General features: G+C 41.0%; 1 protein-coding gene across 1 annotated transcript in view; it reads right to left on the minus strand.

Annotated features, from left to right (window-relative positions):
- Positions 1-844: 844 nt before the first annotated feature.
- JAZF1 (JAZF zinc finger 1) overlaps positions 845-14,381 on the minus strand; it is a 129,750-nt gene continuing 116,213 nt past the window's right edge. Inside the window, exons 4-5 of the mRNA XM_044450652.1 lie at positions 6,977-7,146; positions 845-3,310 (exon numbers count right to left, since the gene is read on the minus strand). Of these exons, the coding sequence (XP_044306587.1) occupies positions 3,134-3,310; positions 6,977-7,146 (347 nt within the window). The 3' untranslated portion in view covers positions 845-3,133. The remainder of the gene's footprint in view (positions 3,311-6,976; positions 7,147-14,381) is intronic.

Consider the following 14,381-nt stretch of genomic DNA (forward strand, 5'->3'; position numbering starts at 1 on the left):
ACCATTAAATACTGATGGTAACAGTATTTAATTTGTAGGGATATGGTATTTTTTAACCAGAGGCACTGATCTAGCAGTCATGTAAGTGAGCACTACTGCAGCACTCAGTAGTGTATGGTGATAACAAGTTTTTTGGGAAAACCAGTTGTGCCACTCTATGCTATTGCCTTCTGCTAATGATGGCATATATAGAGTAACCCAAAGTTAAGAGCAGCCTGTGGACTAATACTTTCTCCTCCCTCTTCTTATTTGTGTATTATGGGAATGTTCTTAGTGCAGGTGTTTTTAACAGAAAACCATAGCTAAGGGCAGAAAGAAGTATAAGCCTGCTCTTGATTGTAGGCAGTATCCAGTGGGGAATTTATACCTGTTGATTCTCTTATGCTTTGCAGCTAGTTGCACCTGCAGTTGGGCTTGCCAAAAACTGGATCTGCCTCTTGTGCAATACTGTTTTAATGCTTCCTAAAGGAAGCCCAGAAATGAGCAGTGACACGCGCTTCCAATTGTGATTTTCACTGACCTGCCCTATTGCAGAAATGAGCATTCTGGGCAGCATCTGGTTGCCCCAGAAGTGCCAAACCTTGGTTCTAAAAGCAGTGGCTACCCTTGGTGGGGTGCAAAATAATAATTGGAGGCAGAAAATCTCTGTTGGGTACTGTCCTGCATCACCAAGATCAAGACAGCAAGAGTATTACATGTGTGCCAAGTAATTGTTTTTGTTGAAGGTAGTGGGTTATCATGACCGGATTATATGGTGCATCGCTTTTACAGGCTCATCTTTCAGTTAACTGTTGGCTAATCTACTGGCTTATTAGCAAACAATGCAATTTGTAACTTGAGTAATAGATGTGCATCCCTTTCATAAACCTTATTGATGGGCTGCTACAGATATGAAGGACAGTAAAACAGATTCCAGCCCTGATCCAGGGAGCTTTGGAAACCTTTGCTTTAATCAGTCACTGTTGAAGCGAGCATTAGATGCTGACCCTGGTTTACAACTTTGTTTTCTTATTTACAATGTAAAATGTAACAGCTTTATGTAAACACGGCAACATCGTAAAGTGAGTAAACATAATGAAGCAATATCCAATTTTATTTTGGGTCAGAGGCAATTTATTAAATGTGACTGAATTTACATTTATAAGCAGCTTCTGTTGAATGAAATTTTGATGCACTTTGTGATAGTTCTAAAACAAACCCCTTGTGGCTTATGAACTTAATGAACTTTGTCCCCAACAAAATATAGGAAAATATAATTTAAAGCACATTTTCACAGACACAGTACAATACATTCACTATACACAGTATAACAAAATAGTTCCATTTTTACCTGTTTAATACTGTCACAATGACTAGGTAAAGAGTAACTAGATCGTAATTGTGGAAAGAATTGACATGCAACAACATTGTTTAGCTGTTCAATAAGGTTAATCTGCTTTCATTTTTTTCACTGAGAGCAGAGCTAATGAGTCAGAATGTTAGAAGATGGGTAGTAGGGCTTTAAGTACAAGCAATAGGGGTTTTTATGTCTGGATCATCCTTTTACACCAGTGTCGTCACTTGTGCTACAAAATGTACCTTTCTGAAGATGAGTTTAGGATGATTTATTTAAAAGAGTCTTTGTTTTTAAATCTTTTCAACCCTCATTATGAGGGATTTAGAAGCTAGAAACATCTTTCTTAAAGAATCCTTGCCCTCTCAGTCTTTACATGTTCTAAATGAAGACTCACATTTACTGTATCATTTATATATAAATACAAAATACACATAAGAGGATTATTTGTAAAATGTAACATTTTTTTCATGAGGCAAAGAACCTCCCAATGCTTATTTAATGTAGCTTTTGCATACTAAAACTGCTAACCTTCACTAGCACTTAAACGAGAAGAGAATGCTGAAGGCAGGAGAGCATAAAATAAATGAAGCATTCAGGTATGGTCCAGACACAAGTAACTCCGATAGCTCTGATTTCAGGTCTATCTTTTGAGTACCTGCTTCAAGAAGCACTTCATTTCAGTAAGGCTCACGATGTCTTATAGTTCAGAAAGAAATTTTAATGTTAAATTTGTGGAATGCAACAACCCACAGTAAGTTATAAAATATATATTATATATACAAAAATCTGAAGGTACAATGTAAATGGACCTAAAAACTCCTTTAACACAAATAGTGTACCTCCTTAAAATCATGCTTAGAATTTTTTTTAATTGCAACCACTGGTCCATACTGGTGCAGTAATTGCAACAATTGGCAACAGAAAACATTTAAATTTGTTGGCAATCGAGAACTACAAAGTGCTTTAAGAACTTCATCTAAGATGAAGATAATTTCTCTCTCACAAAATTTGCACTTCATTTCCAAGTGTCTTCTAGTATGAGATTCTGGGGAACAATAACTGGACCAGGGGAACTTGGTCCTCAGGAACCTAGATGGTTTTCAACACACATAACATGTAGAGACAGAAGTAGTATTCTAATGCTAGAGTGATTTACTAGTTCAAATGCAAAGATTTTCAGCATTTCAGAGGCCTAAAGAATTTGCAAGATAATATAAAATACAGCAAGCACACCTTTTATGTATGTTATTTGAGTATGAAAATATTTTTAGCATATGTTAAACATTCTCTTATTTATAATTCCAATACCTAAAACCTTACTATCCCACAGATAACTCTATTATATAAGGCATATTAACCAGGTGGATAATGGGGAATTGTTTTGGTTTTGCAAGCACATGGGAACTTGATGTGTTGAATCTCTTCAATCACATTACAATCTCGGTTATCGCAGTGCCAAGCTTTCCTCCTCTTCCCCATCCTTACTTAACACTGCAGAACTAAAAATATAACATCCCCCAATTCTTCTTTTTGGGCTAGCAGGGATACTTAAAAACAGAACAAAACTGTAGCTTTTAGCACCTTTATATCAAAGTTATGTATATGGGCATGATTACATGTGCAAATGTACAAAATCATTTAACTCTACAAAGATACATCATTCCAAAATTACAGAAAAAATTGTAAAGCATGCATTAAATTCTTTAAAGGGTTGCTCAGTGCTTCCCCCGAGAAGGTGGCTGTCTTCAAATCAGCAACTGCTGGTGAGGATTCCTTGGCACATTTGTGACCAGCATGTTATTGCTGCATCTTCCTGATAATCTCAGCAGACACTGGTGGGTGGAAATTGATTGTATGGTGCCGCAGACCCTGAGCTGTCTTGTAACTCTTCCCACAGCGGCATTTGAATGGCTTCCGCACACGGATCTGTGTTCTGTGACCATTCTTGGCATGATATTTTATACCATTGACATTCTGTGGGAGAAGGAAGGCAGAATAGAGGCTGTTGCTGTTATGCATCAAGTGCTCTGGGAAGAACTCTTTATTTTTCACACTGTTTAGATTCCAATTATAAACCATTTAAGGAATAGATTTCACCAGGCATTCAGCTGCAAATCTAAACATAGGACAGCTTGAAATAGGGCTGCCTAGCTGCAGGACTGGATATTAAAAAGTTCACATTTCCTACAAGTGTTGATTGCTTCAGTGTACCTATCTGCTCTGTTATGAGGTCAGAGTAGCGGATGCAACAAGAGATACACCCAGGAAATACTAAACTAAAATTCCAGGAATATCAAGGAGCAAAAACTACACCAACCTTCACAAAAGGCCAGATTCCAAGCAAAGCCCTCTTCCAATCAAGCTACAAGTTCTGATCGTTATAAACTACCACCAGATCAGCAGCAATATGCTTATGCACAGCACTTACTGGGGAACTTAGGTAGCAGGGTGTAGTTGCACTTACATCCTGCTTGATCTGATGGGCAGCTGGCCGGCCACTGTGTGAACAGAATACTGGAGTAAGTCGACCCTTGATTTGATCCAGCATAGTGATGTTCTGACATTCGTAGAAGGTAATTAAGCATTTTTGGATTACTGTCAAGAGGCCTAGTACCTGGGAAGCTACCATGCAGTGAAATACTCTACTACCAAGATTGAATCCATTTTTTGGAAAACTTCATGAATAGGATTGCAGAGGCGGGGAAGAGGTACTCTACATTCAACAGCCCAATCTCTTCTTAGCTTTTAGATATCCTCATTTCTGTATTAATCCCATTCTGCATTTGGTTTTAGGTTAGATGTTTTTTGGAGGCCCAGTCTAAAAATGTAGTTTATCTCCATCTGCTCAAACATCTAAGCCTAAACTGAAAGAATGGCGTGTTCAGTTGTTTGGTTTGTTTTTAATCCAAAGAGGAGGAAAGCAGCTAAATGAACTAGAAGAAAACAGACTAACTATGTTTTTAGTAGACAAAAATAAGGAGTATTTCTCAAAAACATTAGTACTGCAGGTGTGTGGCTTTCTCTAATGTCCACTGTATCAATTTGTTTGATATGCAAATAGTGCGCAAGCTATCCCTTAGCACAGACACTCCTTGTGCATTTCGTGGAGGCAGGGAAGAAGGAACACTTAACCAGCTCTCAGCATTTGCCCTACCATTACATAACATGAGCCAAGCACTACAGGCAATAGGACCGTAGGCAACAGAGCTGCATATTTCATGTGGCTTGCCCCATGTCTAGCACGCTGCTTTCTGCACAATGGTAGGCACTGTCCCCTCATCAGCATTGAAGTAAATTAATTGCTCAGCTGCTCCTCTTCTATATACGGACTGGGCTTTTGGTGTTTCTAACTCAGGAGAACATCTTGGGATGCTTATCCTATGTGGCCAAAATAGGGCCAAATACAGTAAGCCCCCCCCCCCGCCCCATATCTACTGTTTCAAGTTACCACAGCTTCATAAGACCTAACATGCCAGAGCATGGCCCCCTCTTGCAATGGCCATGATGGGGAGCGTTCCCCACGTGCCTGTCTGTGGAGAGACATAGCACTGCCTATGTGGGACTCCTCCTGCCTGGCCACCCACCACATCCACAGTAGACCACAACATTCTAAAAAGAAAATCTCATTTAAGTATCGATGGCAAACTTATGAATAATCAAATCCACAAAAGTTGAACCTGTGAAAGTCGAGGTTCAACTGTATAGAATGTTCACTACTGTCTGCAGTTTCAGGCATCCACTGGGGGGCTTGGAAACCCCTATCCCCTGTAGATACGGGGCTCCTACTATACCTAAGTGCTGGTTTTATTGCTGTTTGCTATTGGACTTACATTTTATAAATCTAGGTGATTCATGGAATCTCTTAATTTGGAAAATATATACAGGCAGTCCCTGGGTTACAGATGAGTTCTGTTCCTGAGAAAATGTAATTTTTTAAAAAAGTTGAATTTGTATGTATGTCGTATCACATATAGTAGGCCCACAAACATTTGCAGAGGTTAGAGGCACATGACCTCCATAAAAGTGGAAAAATGCAAATATCTCTACAACCGCCCCTCCCCCCGGTTCACCAGTGCCTCTCTGCTGCCAATGGGCAGGGCAGGAAGCCCTGCTTTGGAGGTCTCCTTCTCTACCTATCTCTGTATGGTGATGCTTTGGAGTCCTTCACGTCCTCTCTCTCTCTCTCTCCCTATGGTGATGACAATTTCCCACAGCATTTTTAAAAAATCAGTAGGCTTTATGGCAGTTCATAAAAACGGGTTGCTCATAACTCGGATGTCTGTAACTCAGGGACTGCCGGTACCAGATTATTTTCTCTGATGTGTTCATTCATTCATTCATTCATTCATTCATTCATTCATTCATTCATCTTAAAAACTGGTGTTCCAAAACTTCAAAGGACCAGCTGGAAAGATACATTATTTTATGTGTGAGCTGTAGCTTGAATGAACTTTTCTTCTCATACGTGCTGAGTTCATTGTGTAATTGTTTTACTACCATAGGCTCAAAATTTTTCACCCTTCATGCTTCAGTCAACTTCTTAAAGGTCTGAAGTGGCCAGGAGATCATGCCACTCAGCCATGACATTCACTGAAAGACTTTGGACCAGTGACTATCTCTGAGCCCAACTTGTTTCACAGGGCTCTTGTGAGGCTAAGATGGAGGTGCAAGAAAAGAACTCTGTCTCTTGTCTTGAGTTTCTCAGAGGAGTTGTGGAATAAAAACACTCTTGCCTCAAATGAATTAGCTCTGGAAAAAATGCCACATACTAAGAGTGTCCTGGAAACCCTTGCAATCTGATGTCAGTGAGGAGATAGTTGCTGTCTATGCTCAGAGGATAACTTAGTGGATTCACCCCAACACTGCCTCACCACTGATACATAGTGAGAGCAAGAACGTAGGGAGAAGTAGTAGGGCTGAATAGGAGCTTTCTGGCCCAGCAACACTTGTTAGCAGCCTTGGCTAAGTCTCAGAAGCCCTGTTTTTAAGGAGGTTGTTTCCCAAACCCTTACAACAAAGGAAGACACCTCAGCTATCTGTTCTTGCCAGTCCTGGTTGTAATTCAATTCTTTTTAAAAATGGAGGGACTGGCACTCTTTCCCAGCACATTGGCCCCATCTTTCAAAGCCACTTTTATTAAAGGTGTTGTTCAGAGTTATATTTCAGAGAAGAAGGGACAAGACAGGATGGAAATCAGTGGCCAGAATTGTACAGGGCTGTATCATCCACATGAATTCTGGTGGGAAACAATTTCTCCCATGGGGTTGCTATGCCAGCACACTCTGAATCTCTTGTTTTAGCCAGAAAAGTTTTCTTAGACATCTAAAGGTCAAACAGTTTCCTCTTTGGTATTCTCAGTGACAAGGTTGGGACAACACACCACAGCTTGGCCCAGGGTTATTTAACACCTGATAAGCTGCCACACCTCTGAGGACCAAGTTGCATTTGTAACCCCAGTCCCACCCAGTCCCATGCTCTTAACCACTACATCACATAGACTGGTATCTATGAGTAATAGTATGCGGTATGAAGACACTTAAATACTACATACAGTATGTGGAGGAAGATGAAAACTAGGGAAAAATAAGACACTCGTTCCAACAATGTAAGGTTTATGCATACCAGAAGTAACCCAATTACCTTATATCGTTTTTTACACCCAGGGACAGGACAAGCAAAAGGTTTTTCATCCCCTCCGTTCATACACATGGAACTAAGGATTGCTTCGGAGCTGATGGCACTTTCTGTAGTCCAGGATTCATCACTGTCTGAATCTTCATAGTCCACTTCTTCCTCATCATATTCACTGCCTAAAAAGAGAAGTACAGAATTAAGTACAAGTAAAGGATAACAGTGCATTTCATACTGATTAGTATTCCTCCTCTATTCTCTGCCTCATCTACTTCCATCTTAGCCATATTGCTAGAAGATGGGTATTTTTAATTATAAAAGTGCTACTCATTATAGCTCAGATTTGATCAGATAGGCCCTGCTTCATTGGTTAAATAATTGCTTCTAATAAATTACGTAAACAACTTTCTATAGCTTCACTATAAATATTGATGGAAGGAGCTATTTTATTGTGAGACAACCAAGGAAAGGGAGGGGGCAGGGTGGAACTGACTGCTTTTTTCCTCCCCTGTCTCAAAACCAAAGCAGGTTTTTAAGGCTTTTCCTTTACACAGTAAAACACTTGAAGGACATAATTCTCTAGATCATAAACAGTGTAAAATAATATGTTGACAAGTCTTAATACATTTACTAGCCCTCTGGAATTAATAGGAATTATAGCACAGCATTAATAAGAATTATATTGTAGCAATTACAGCTGTGAAATTCATTCCCCCAGGTGTGAGGATAAATTGCATTGTGTGCTGCCTAATACAGCATTATGTTCCAGATAAACTGCAGCAGTCTTCTGAGGACCACGTGGCAAGCTTTTTAATTTTATTTTTTAAAGTTGCAATAAATATTAATAAGACTCTGTGTGAGGTGCACATTAAAAGGAGACCGAAAGTAACTGAGAAAGCAGACTTTCAGTAGCCACAGTAAGTAAGTATATGTACCATGCAGCAGGTAAAGAAACCCCAAACACCCCAAACAGTTTTTCAACGGGCTTGTTGCCGTCTTGGCAACAGCTAATATTGACATTCCAGGATGTTTCTGCCCTGGGCCAATTCATGTGTTTAGTTCTTCCTTCAAGCCTTTGAGTCATTTGAGATGAGAACCAAACCCTAAGCCATTAATTTCTGCATGCTCTCTGCTCAGGAGGCACATGTTAAGCCCAGGGGTGGCAACCTGTGGCCCCCCAGATGTTTTGGTTTACAAGTCCCACTGCTTTGGCCATTGGCTATGCTGGCTACAACTGACGGGAATCCTGGCCCTCCAGATGCCCATTGCTTTGATTCAGGCGTAAATGGCGGCTCTCTGCAAGCCAGCATTTGCAGGCCAAGCCAGGGCCTTATCCATTTTGCCCTGTAGAGCAATCCTCCCAGCGTTAATGAGGCAATGGGTGGGCACCTTGTGGCAGTCCAGATGTTTTGGCCTGCTGATCCCATCCAGCAATGTCAATAGCAAAGGAAGATGCAAGTTGTGGGCTAAAACATCCGGAGCGCCATAGGCTGCCCGTTCCTGGTTTAGGGTCCCACATGCACTGATGCTGATTCTGGTTAACAATGGCCTTGTCCCCTCATAGCCATCATTTAAAATCCACTTCAAACCATACTTTCAAATTCTGGTTTAAGAGGAACACAAGGCTGCCCAGCAGTGAACCATGAAGTTCCTGCATAGGTGGGCTTACTCTGCTAATTTAATTGAGGAATCCAGTTTACAAGGCTTGAATTGCTGGTGGATTGGGCTCCGCCACCACAATGCAAAGGGAAGCTTTTGTAGGCAGAGCAATTAATGTTCTTTGACTGTGGAAATTTGTAACCATTTCTGGATTAGTGGGATTACCAGGAAGCAAGTCATACTTACTTTAATGGGACCTGCATCCCAGGACTACATTTGGGGTTTAAGTTCAGGAGAGAATTTAAAACAGCATTTACAGAGCACGCCACTGCTAACAAATATTGATATTATTGGCAGGAGAGCCTCATTTCCTTTTTGAGTCTTTCATAATACTCATCACTTACAATCCTTTCATATATGCACCAATTTATAAACAAAGCTTTAAAAATATTGTTTACATAGGCATGGAAACTTAGGATATTTTGGGATACCAAAAACCATTGCTCATTGGACCTTTTCATGAAATTGTGTATTTAACCCATCTCTCTTTAGTTGAGAGAACGACCCTGCCATGTTTTTCCAAACCCATCCGAAAAATAGGGAAAGTAGGAGCCCTGAAGTATGTGCAACACTTCAGCCAATTTCAGCTTGACATTCACAATATTCAGGAAAAGGATATTAATTAGCAGTAGCTATTAGCATATCCCCATTGGCTGTGGCCTCAATTCCATGACAGATGTCCAGTGTATGCACCCTACTTGAATGGAACCAGTTGACTTCCTTCTTTTGATGAATGCTTTAATTAGACCTTTTGGATGGAGGAGGACATTTCCACCACAGACAGGCAGTAAGTTACTCTATCAGGTGTACAAACAAATGCAGATCAGCCAGCTGGTATGTCTGTTGAGAAGCCCAGTTGTGGCATGCTGAAGGGAAGTTCGTTTTTGCCAAGATACACATTTTTGGGCTCAGCTGCTTTTTTTACAATAATAAAAGAGGAAATGAACAAACATCTATTTGCCAAGTCAAACTCAACACTCTCTGAAACAGACTTTTAAAAGGCCCGTTTGAAAAGAGACTTGCCCACTCAAGGTCCTGTTCAGTACCACCCTTAAGAACAGCCATTGCTTTTGGAACAGAACATATTAATGGCTTCAATCATTTCTTGTAATGCTCACGAGGGACCAGAGCCAAGTAGGCTTCAAAGGAGTTCCAGCTCAGAAAAATCTCACATGCAATTTTCAAGATTGATGTCTTCCCTTTGGTGGAAGAGGGCATATGTTGATAGAAAGGTACACATTCTAGTAAGGTGTTGTACAAACAGATGTTCACTGACCACAAGCTACTTGGTTTCTTGCAGTAGTCAATGAAATATTTGACTGCCCACCGCCCTATCCTTTCACATGACTGGCACTTGGATATGTCACAAGCTAAGATCTGAAAAGCGGCCTTCAAAAGCAGTTGGCCGTACAATTGGGGAATAAGTGGCCTGAGGAAAAGGCATTGAAAGCCCTCCTTGGCTCACAAAACTAGTTCCTCATCCTTTTGCTCCTGGCCACCATTTAAAAGTCAGCAGTTGTTATATAACTAGTTATGTAAACTCTTCCTCTAGAATTGTTCTGGCCACATGACTTCCTTCCCCTGAATCACTCTACAAAAATTATATTCCCCACCAAAGGATTCAAACTTCTTGTTCTTTCATAACTGTTAACTTCATTTTGGCCCACACCTCTTTGTTTCATTTTGAAATTAATAGGACTTGCTTCCCATATGTGAGCCTACAATCACAGTCTTACAGTGAGACTTAAATTTCCTGCAAACTCAAATGATCTCTCATAAAAACCTAGATTCACACTTTATCTTTCTGGCACATGTGCATTCATTAAAAAAGTTTTATGAGAATACTTTTTATTTTAAGCCAACCGATATATGAATATATATACACTTCCTTGAAATAAAATGTGGTAAATTAATTTTATGTTGGTGATTTCTATGTAACACCAATTTACTGATTTCCCTCTCCACATGCATCTCTCATATTTATTTATTTGTTGTATATGATATATTCACTTAAGCAAGAATAGGAAGGCATTCTATTTTACAGAGTGCAACAGAGTGCAACAGTCTCCATGAGGTTATTCCTGGAGAGCCAAAAGAAGAATCCATGATTACTTCTTAATTGGTGAACAGAAAGAGAATACATCCTGTGTCCAATCCATCCAATCACACACACACTTCCCATCAGATTTTGCCAGTATGTACCACAGTTCTCTCTATGGATGTAGTATAGCAATAGCATTTTCCTTCTACTTCATTCCCCTATCTCTGCAACAAGAGGGCTGAGATTTTCCTTCTAGAAGGAGGCTTTCCTGAAATTATGCACCTGTATGCATACAAAATTATGAAGCCATATGCATATATAAATGCATCTTCCAGACTGTACAATTTTATAAGAAAGTTTAGCTAGGGGTAACAAGAAGATTACTGCCTATCATGGAGTTAACGTCTTGCCAAAAATGATTCCTCTGTTGATCATGGTGACCTGGACCTGAATTTGGTTGCTATTAAAATGTTTGCTGTATCATCTTGCAATTGACCTGCCCAGCTTCTCTAAAAATCTGTATAAGCTGCCACCGTTGTTATTCACACATGCTAAGAAATTATACCACAGTGCAAGGCTGCAATTTTGAAACCTGATTATTATAAATTCAAAAAGTGAACTGTGCTTTGCCTTGCAGGATTGTGCACATGTGCCTGCCTATAGATTGTCTGCAGTGCTAACACAGCACAGTTAGGGCACAATCCAAACACACGCAGGGCAGATGCAAGTAAGCCTCTGAACGCGGACGTTTGCATACAACCTAGGCCTGGAATAAGGTGCAGCAGTGACGGTCTCTACCATCTCCATGCTGTGCACCAGGAAGTTTCTTTAGATGTCTGCTTTTGACCGTCTAGATTTAGGGCTGGTGAAGGAGAGGGAAAGAGAAACTGATGGAAGTCCTTAGCTTCCTCACCTTCCTACCCCTTGCCAAGCCCCCCTTTTACCCTTCCAAGGCCCGGCTGCACTTGCAACATTGGGAGGTGGGCAGTCAGTGTGGTTGTTTCCATGTCAGCTCTGAAGGCATGGCAGGCAGGGGCCCTCAGTGTTCTGTTAGCTCATGGACCTCCCCAATGATCCCTTACTCTTAAGATCATGGTCAAACACATTTTGGGTGATTGCTTATCTTGCTATGGATGCCACTTGTACCTGATGCCAATGCTGCAGCTTCTTTTCCTTTTTTGGAGCAAATACTTCATGATCCCTATTGTGACTTTTTCAGAGCTTCTGAAATTAGTTTCAGATGCAGACCCAAGGTCTGCCTTTCATGAAATGAAAGGACCTTCTATATGAAGGATTTCACTTGCAGAACGGCCCTCCATACAGTATTTGGGGTCCCTCTCAAACCAGCATTCACCCCATTCAGCAGGGCCTTCTGGCTCTTGATGTAGCATTCTTCGGGAAGCTAGAGGGGCTGCTGGGGGAAAGATGGGATGGGAAAATCCACATTCATGTAGCTTAAATTTAGATCCAACTCAAAGACAATAAAGTGACCATAAGTATTTATCTAATCCACTTAGAGAGTCCTTGGACTAGTTTAATGCAGAATATAAGTTGAATTGATGTTGATGATGCTGATAAGCCCTCACTTGAAGTGAGCAATCTGATGGCAACAAAAGTTCTGAACTTTTGTTTTAAAAAGTTAAACATATGTAATGCTTTGGCAAAATCTAAGGAGCATCAACAAGGGAAGACAGTTATCAGCTCTGACATGAAGAGTGCCAACTGGGCAAGCCCACTCATTTTTTTAATCTTGAAAAATCTGATGCATAATTTAAGTAGGTGTGGAGACAGTATCCCATGTTGTCAGAAATGGGACTATATGTAGAGCTGGACTAAATATTAATTGTAATAAGAATAAGATACTAACCCAGTTTGCCCAATGTCCCGAGAATAATTGTTTTAGTTTAAATTAGTAGAGAAAATAATAAAAAATTAAAACCCAGTATCCCATATTGTCAGGCATAGAAACCACTGAAATTACGAAGTTTCAGCTGCAGTTTCATCTATGCCCCACACTTCCACAGTAGTTGACAAAACAGAAATATCAACAAATAGCAAAACCCCATATTATCCAACAAAACACCTGCCAACAAACACCTAGAAGACTTCATAAGCTAGGGAGAGTAGAGGGGTTTTCACTGGGCCATTTCAAGAAAGAAACATGGGAGTCAGATAGGTCTCCCCTGGGGCAGGTGTCTGTGGGCAAGTCCACAGCTGAAAAGGCCTCTGCTCAACTTGCGTCCTGCTCAGCGAAAGAGAGAGCAGCCTTGCTTCTGAGCTGAGAAGCAGGTGGGGGCGCAGGATGAGGCATTACCCCAGCGCTTTACTGAAGCTGCTTCTTCCACTTCCTTTGCGGGAGGATTAAAGCATGTGACGCACAAGCGTCTCCTCTGCCTTTCCGTATGCTCTACTAGACCACGCAGGGTGGTGCTATAATCTAGAGCAAAACTGTCAAATTTCACTTGGCTTCTGTAGCACATAACGTCAGCATCCAGGAAAGCAGCTGACTTTCTTTGCTTTCAAAAGGCCATAAAATAGCGAGATAATGCAGGAGAGGCTCTGGAGGATGCCAAGAGCATGAAAAGGGTGTGCAAACACCCGTGAAAGAAAGATCACCAACACAAGGACAGAAGAAGGGGCTCTTTCAGTGTTTGCAAACCTAAGCTATTTATGGCTCCGAAAGGCCATACTCACACTATGCATTAAGCGCAGAAGCGAATGGACAGTGGCGCTCTTTTAACACTGCGCAGATACAATCTGAACAGGCTCCATTCAAAATCCTGGTAGTCATGTCTCGTACCTGGACCATCTCTCAAAGGCAACTGCACACACGATTCATTAGCTGGAGTACTTTCATGGAAGCAAGAGGCTGATGTGCCCCTGATAAGTCCTTTCCCTGCCCTGCAGAGGGCACCACTAGCAAACCAGTCGAAGTGGAGGAAAGTCATTCAGTGTGGAGGGTACTTCAGTGATCACATGCACATATAAAGTGCGGAATGATCCACAGCAAAAAGAAGGAAAGAAAATGTTATCCATCCCTTAGCTACAGGAGTGTGACCTAAAGGTCAGCAAAATAATACACTCTCTTGAAGTCAACACGAGTTTTATGACTTGCAATGGTGAGAAAGCAATAAAAAGAAACACTGATTTGGTATGGCTGAGAAGAAAACACATTATTTTTAAAAGCACTTGTTAAGCAGAAGCACTTTGTGGAGAATACCTACATTTTAAATCTAATAGGCTATTAAGGGTTTCCCCCAATATCTGATCCCAGTCAACATGTAAGCAGCAACAGTAGAGTATGGGTTTAATAACTGCATGATACCATAATGCCTGAGCCAAAGTGCCTAATCTTAACCTTATTCAGTAGTATGGAGAAACCCTTTTCCTGCTAGGAAAAGTGTGTGGGTTTGGAACCTAAACTATCCACATCAGGAGTAGTAGCACATTTCAGAAATGTGACAGCACAAAGTCATCCCAGTTTGGAAGAGCATGGCTCACTACAAACTGGACTCAACCTCCCTCCAAAATTCCTCTAATGAGCTCTCCGTTGCTGCCACTAGCCAGGTCCCCTGGCAGCTTCCCTGGCCTTCCAAAGTGAACATTTCCTTTTAAGATGGGGAGAGCTGTGGCAAGCTGGGTCATGGGACATCCCATCATGCTGACAGCCTGGAACTCTCCTGAAAATCCTAAAGGGTGTCATTTCTTGCCAGG

The sequence above is a fragment of the Varanus komodoensis genome, unplaced genomic scaffold, assembly GCF_004798865.1.
Source record: "Varanus komodoensis strain SLA01 unplaced genomic scaffold, ASM479886v1 scaffold68, whole genome shotgun sequence".
Classification (NCBI taxonomy): Eukaryota; Metazoa; Chordata; class Lepidosauria; order Squamata; family Varanidae; genus Varanus; species Varanus komodoensis.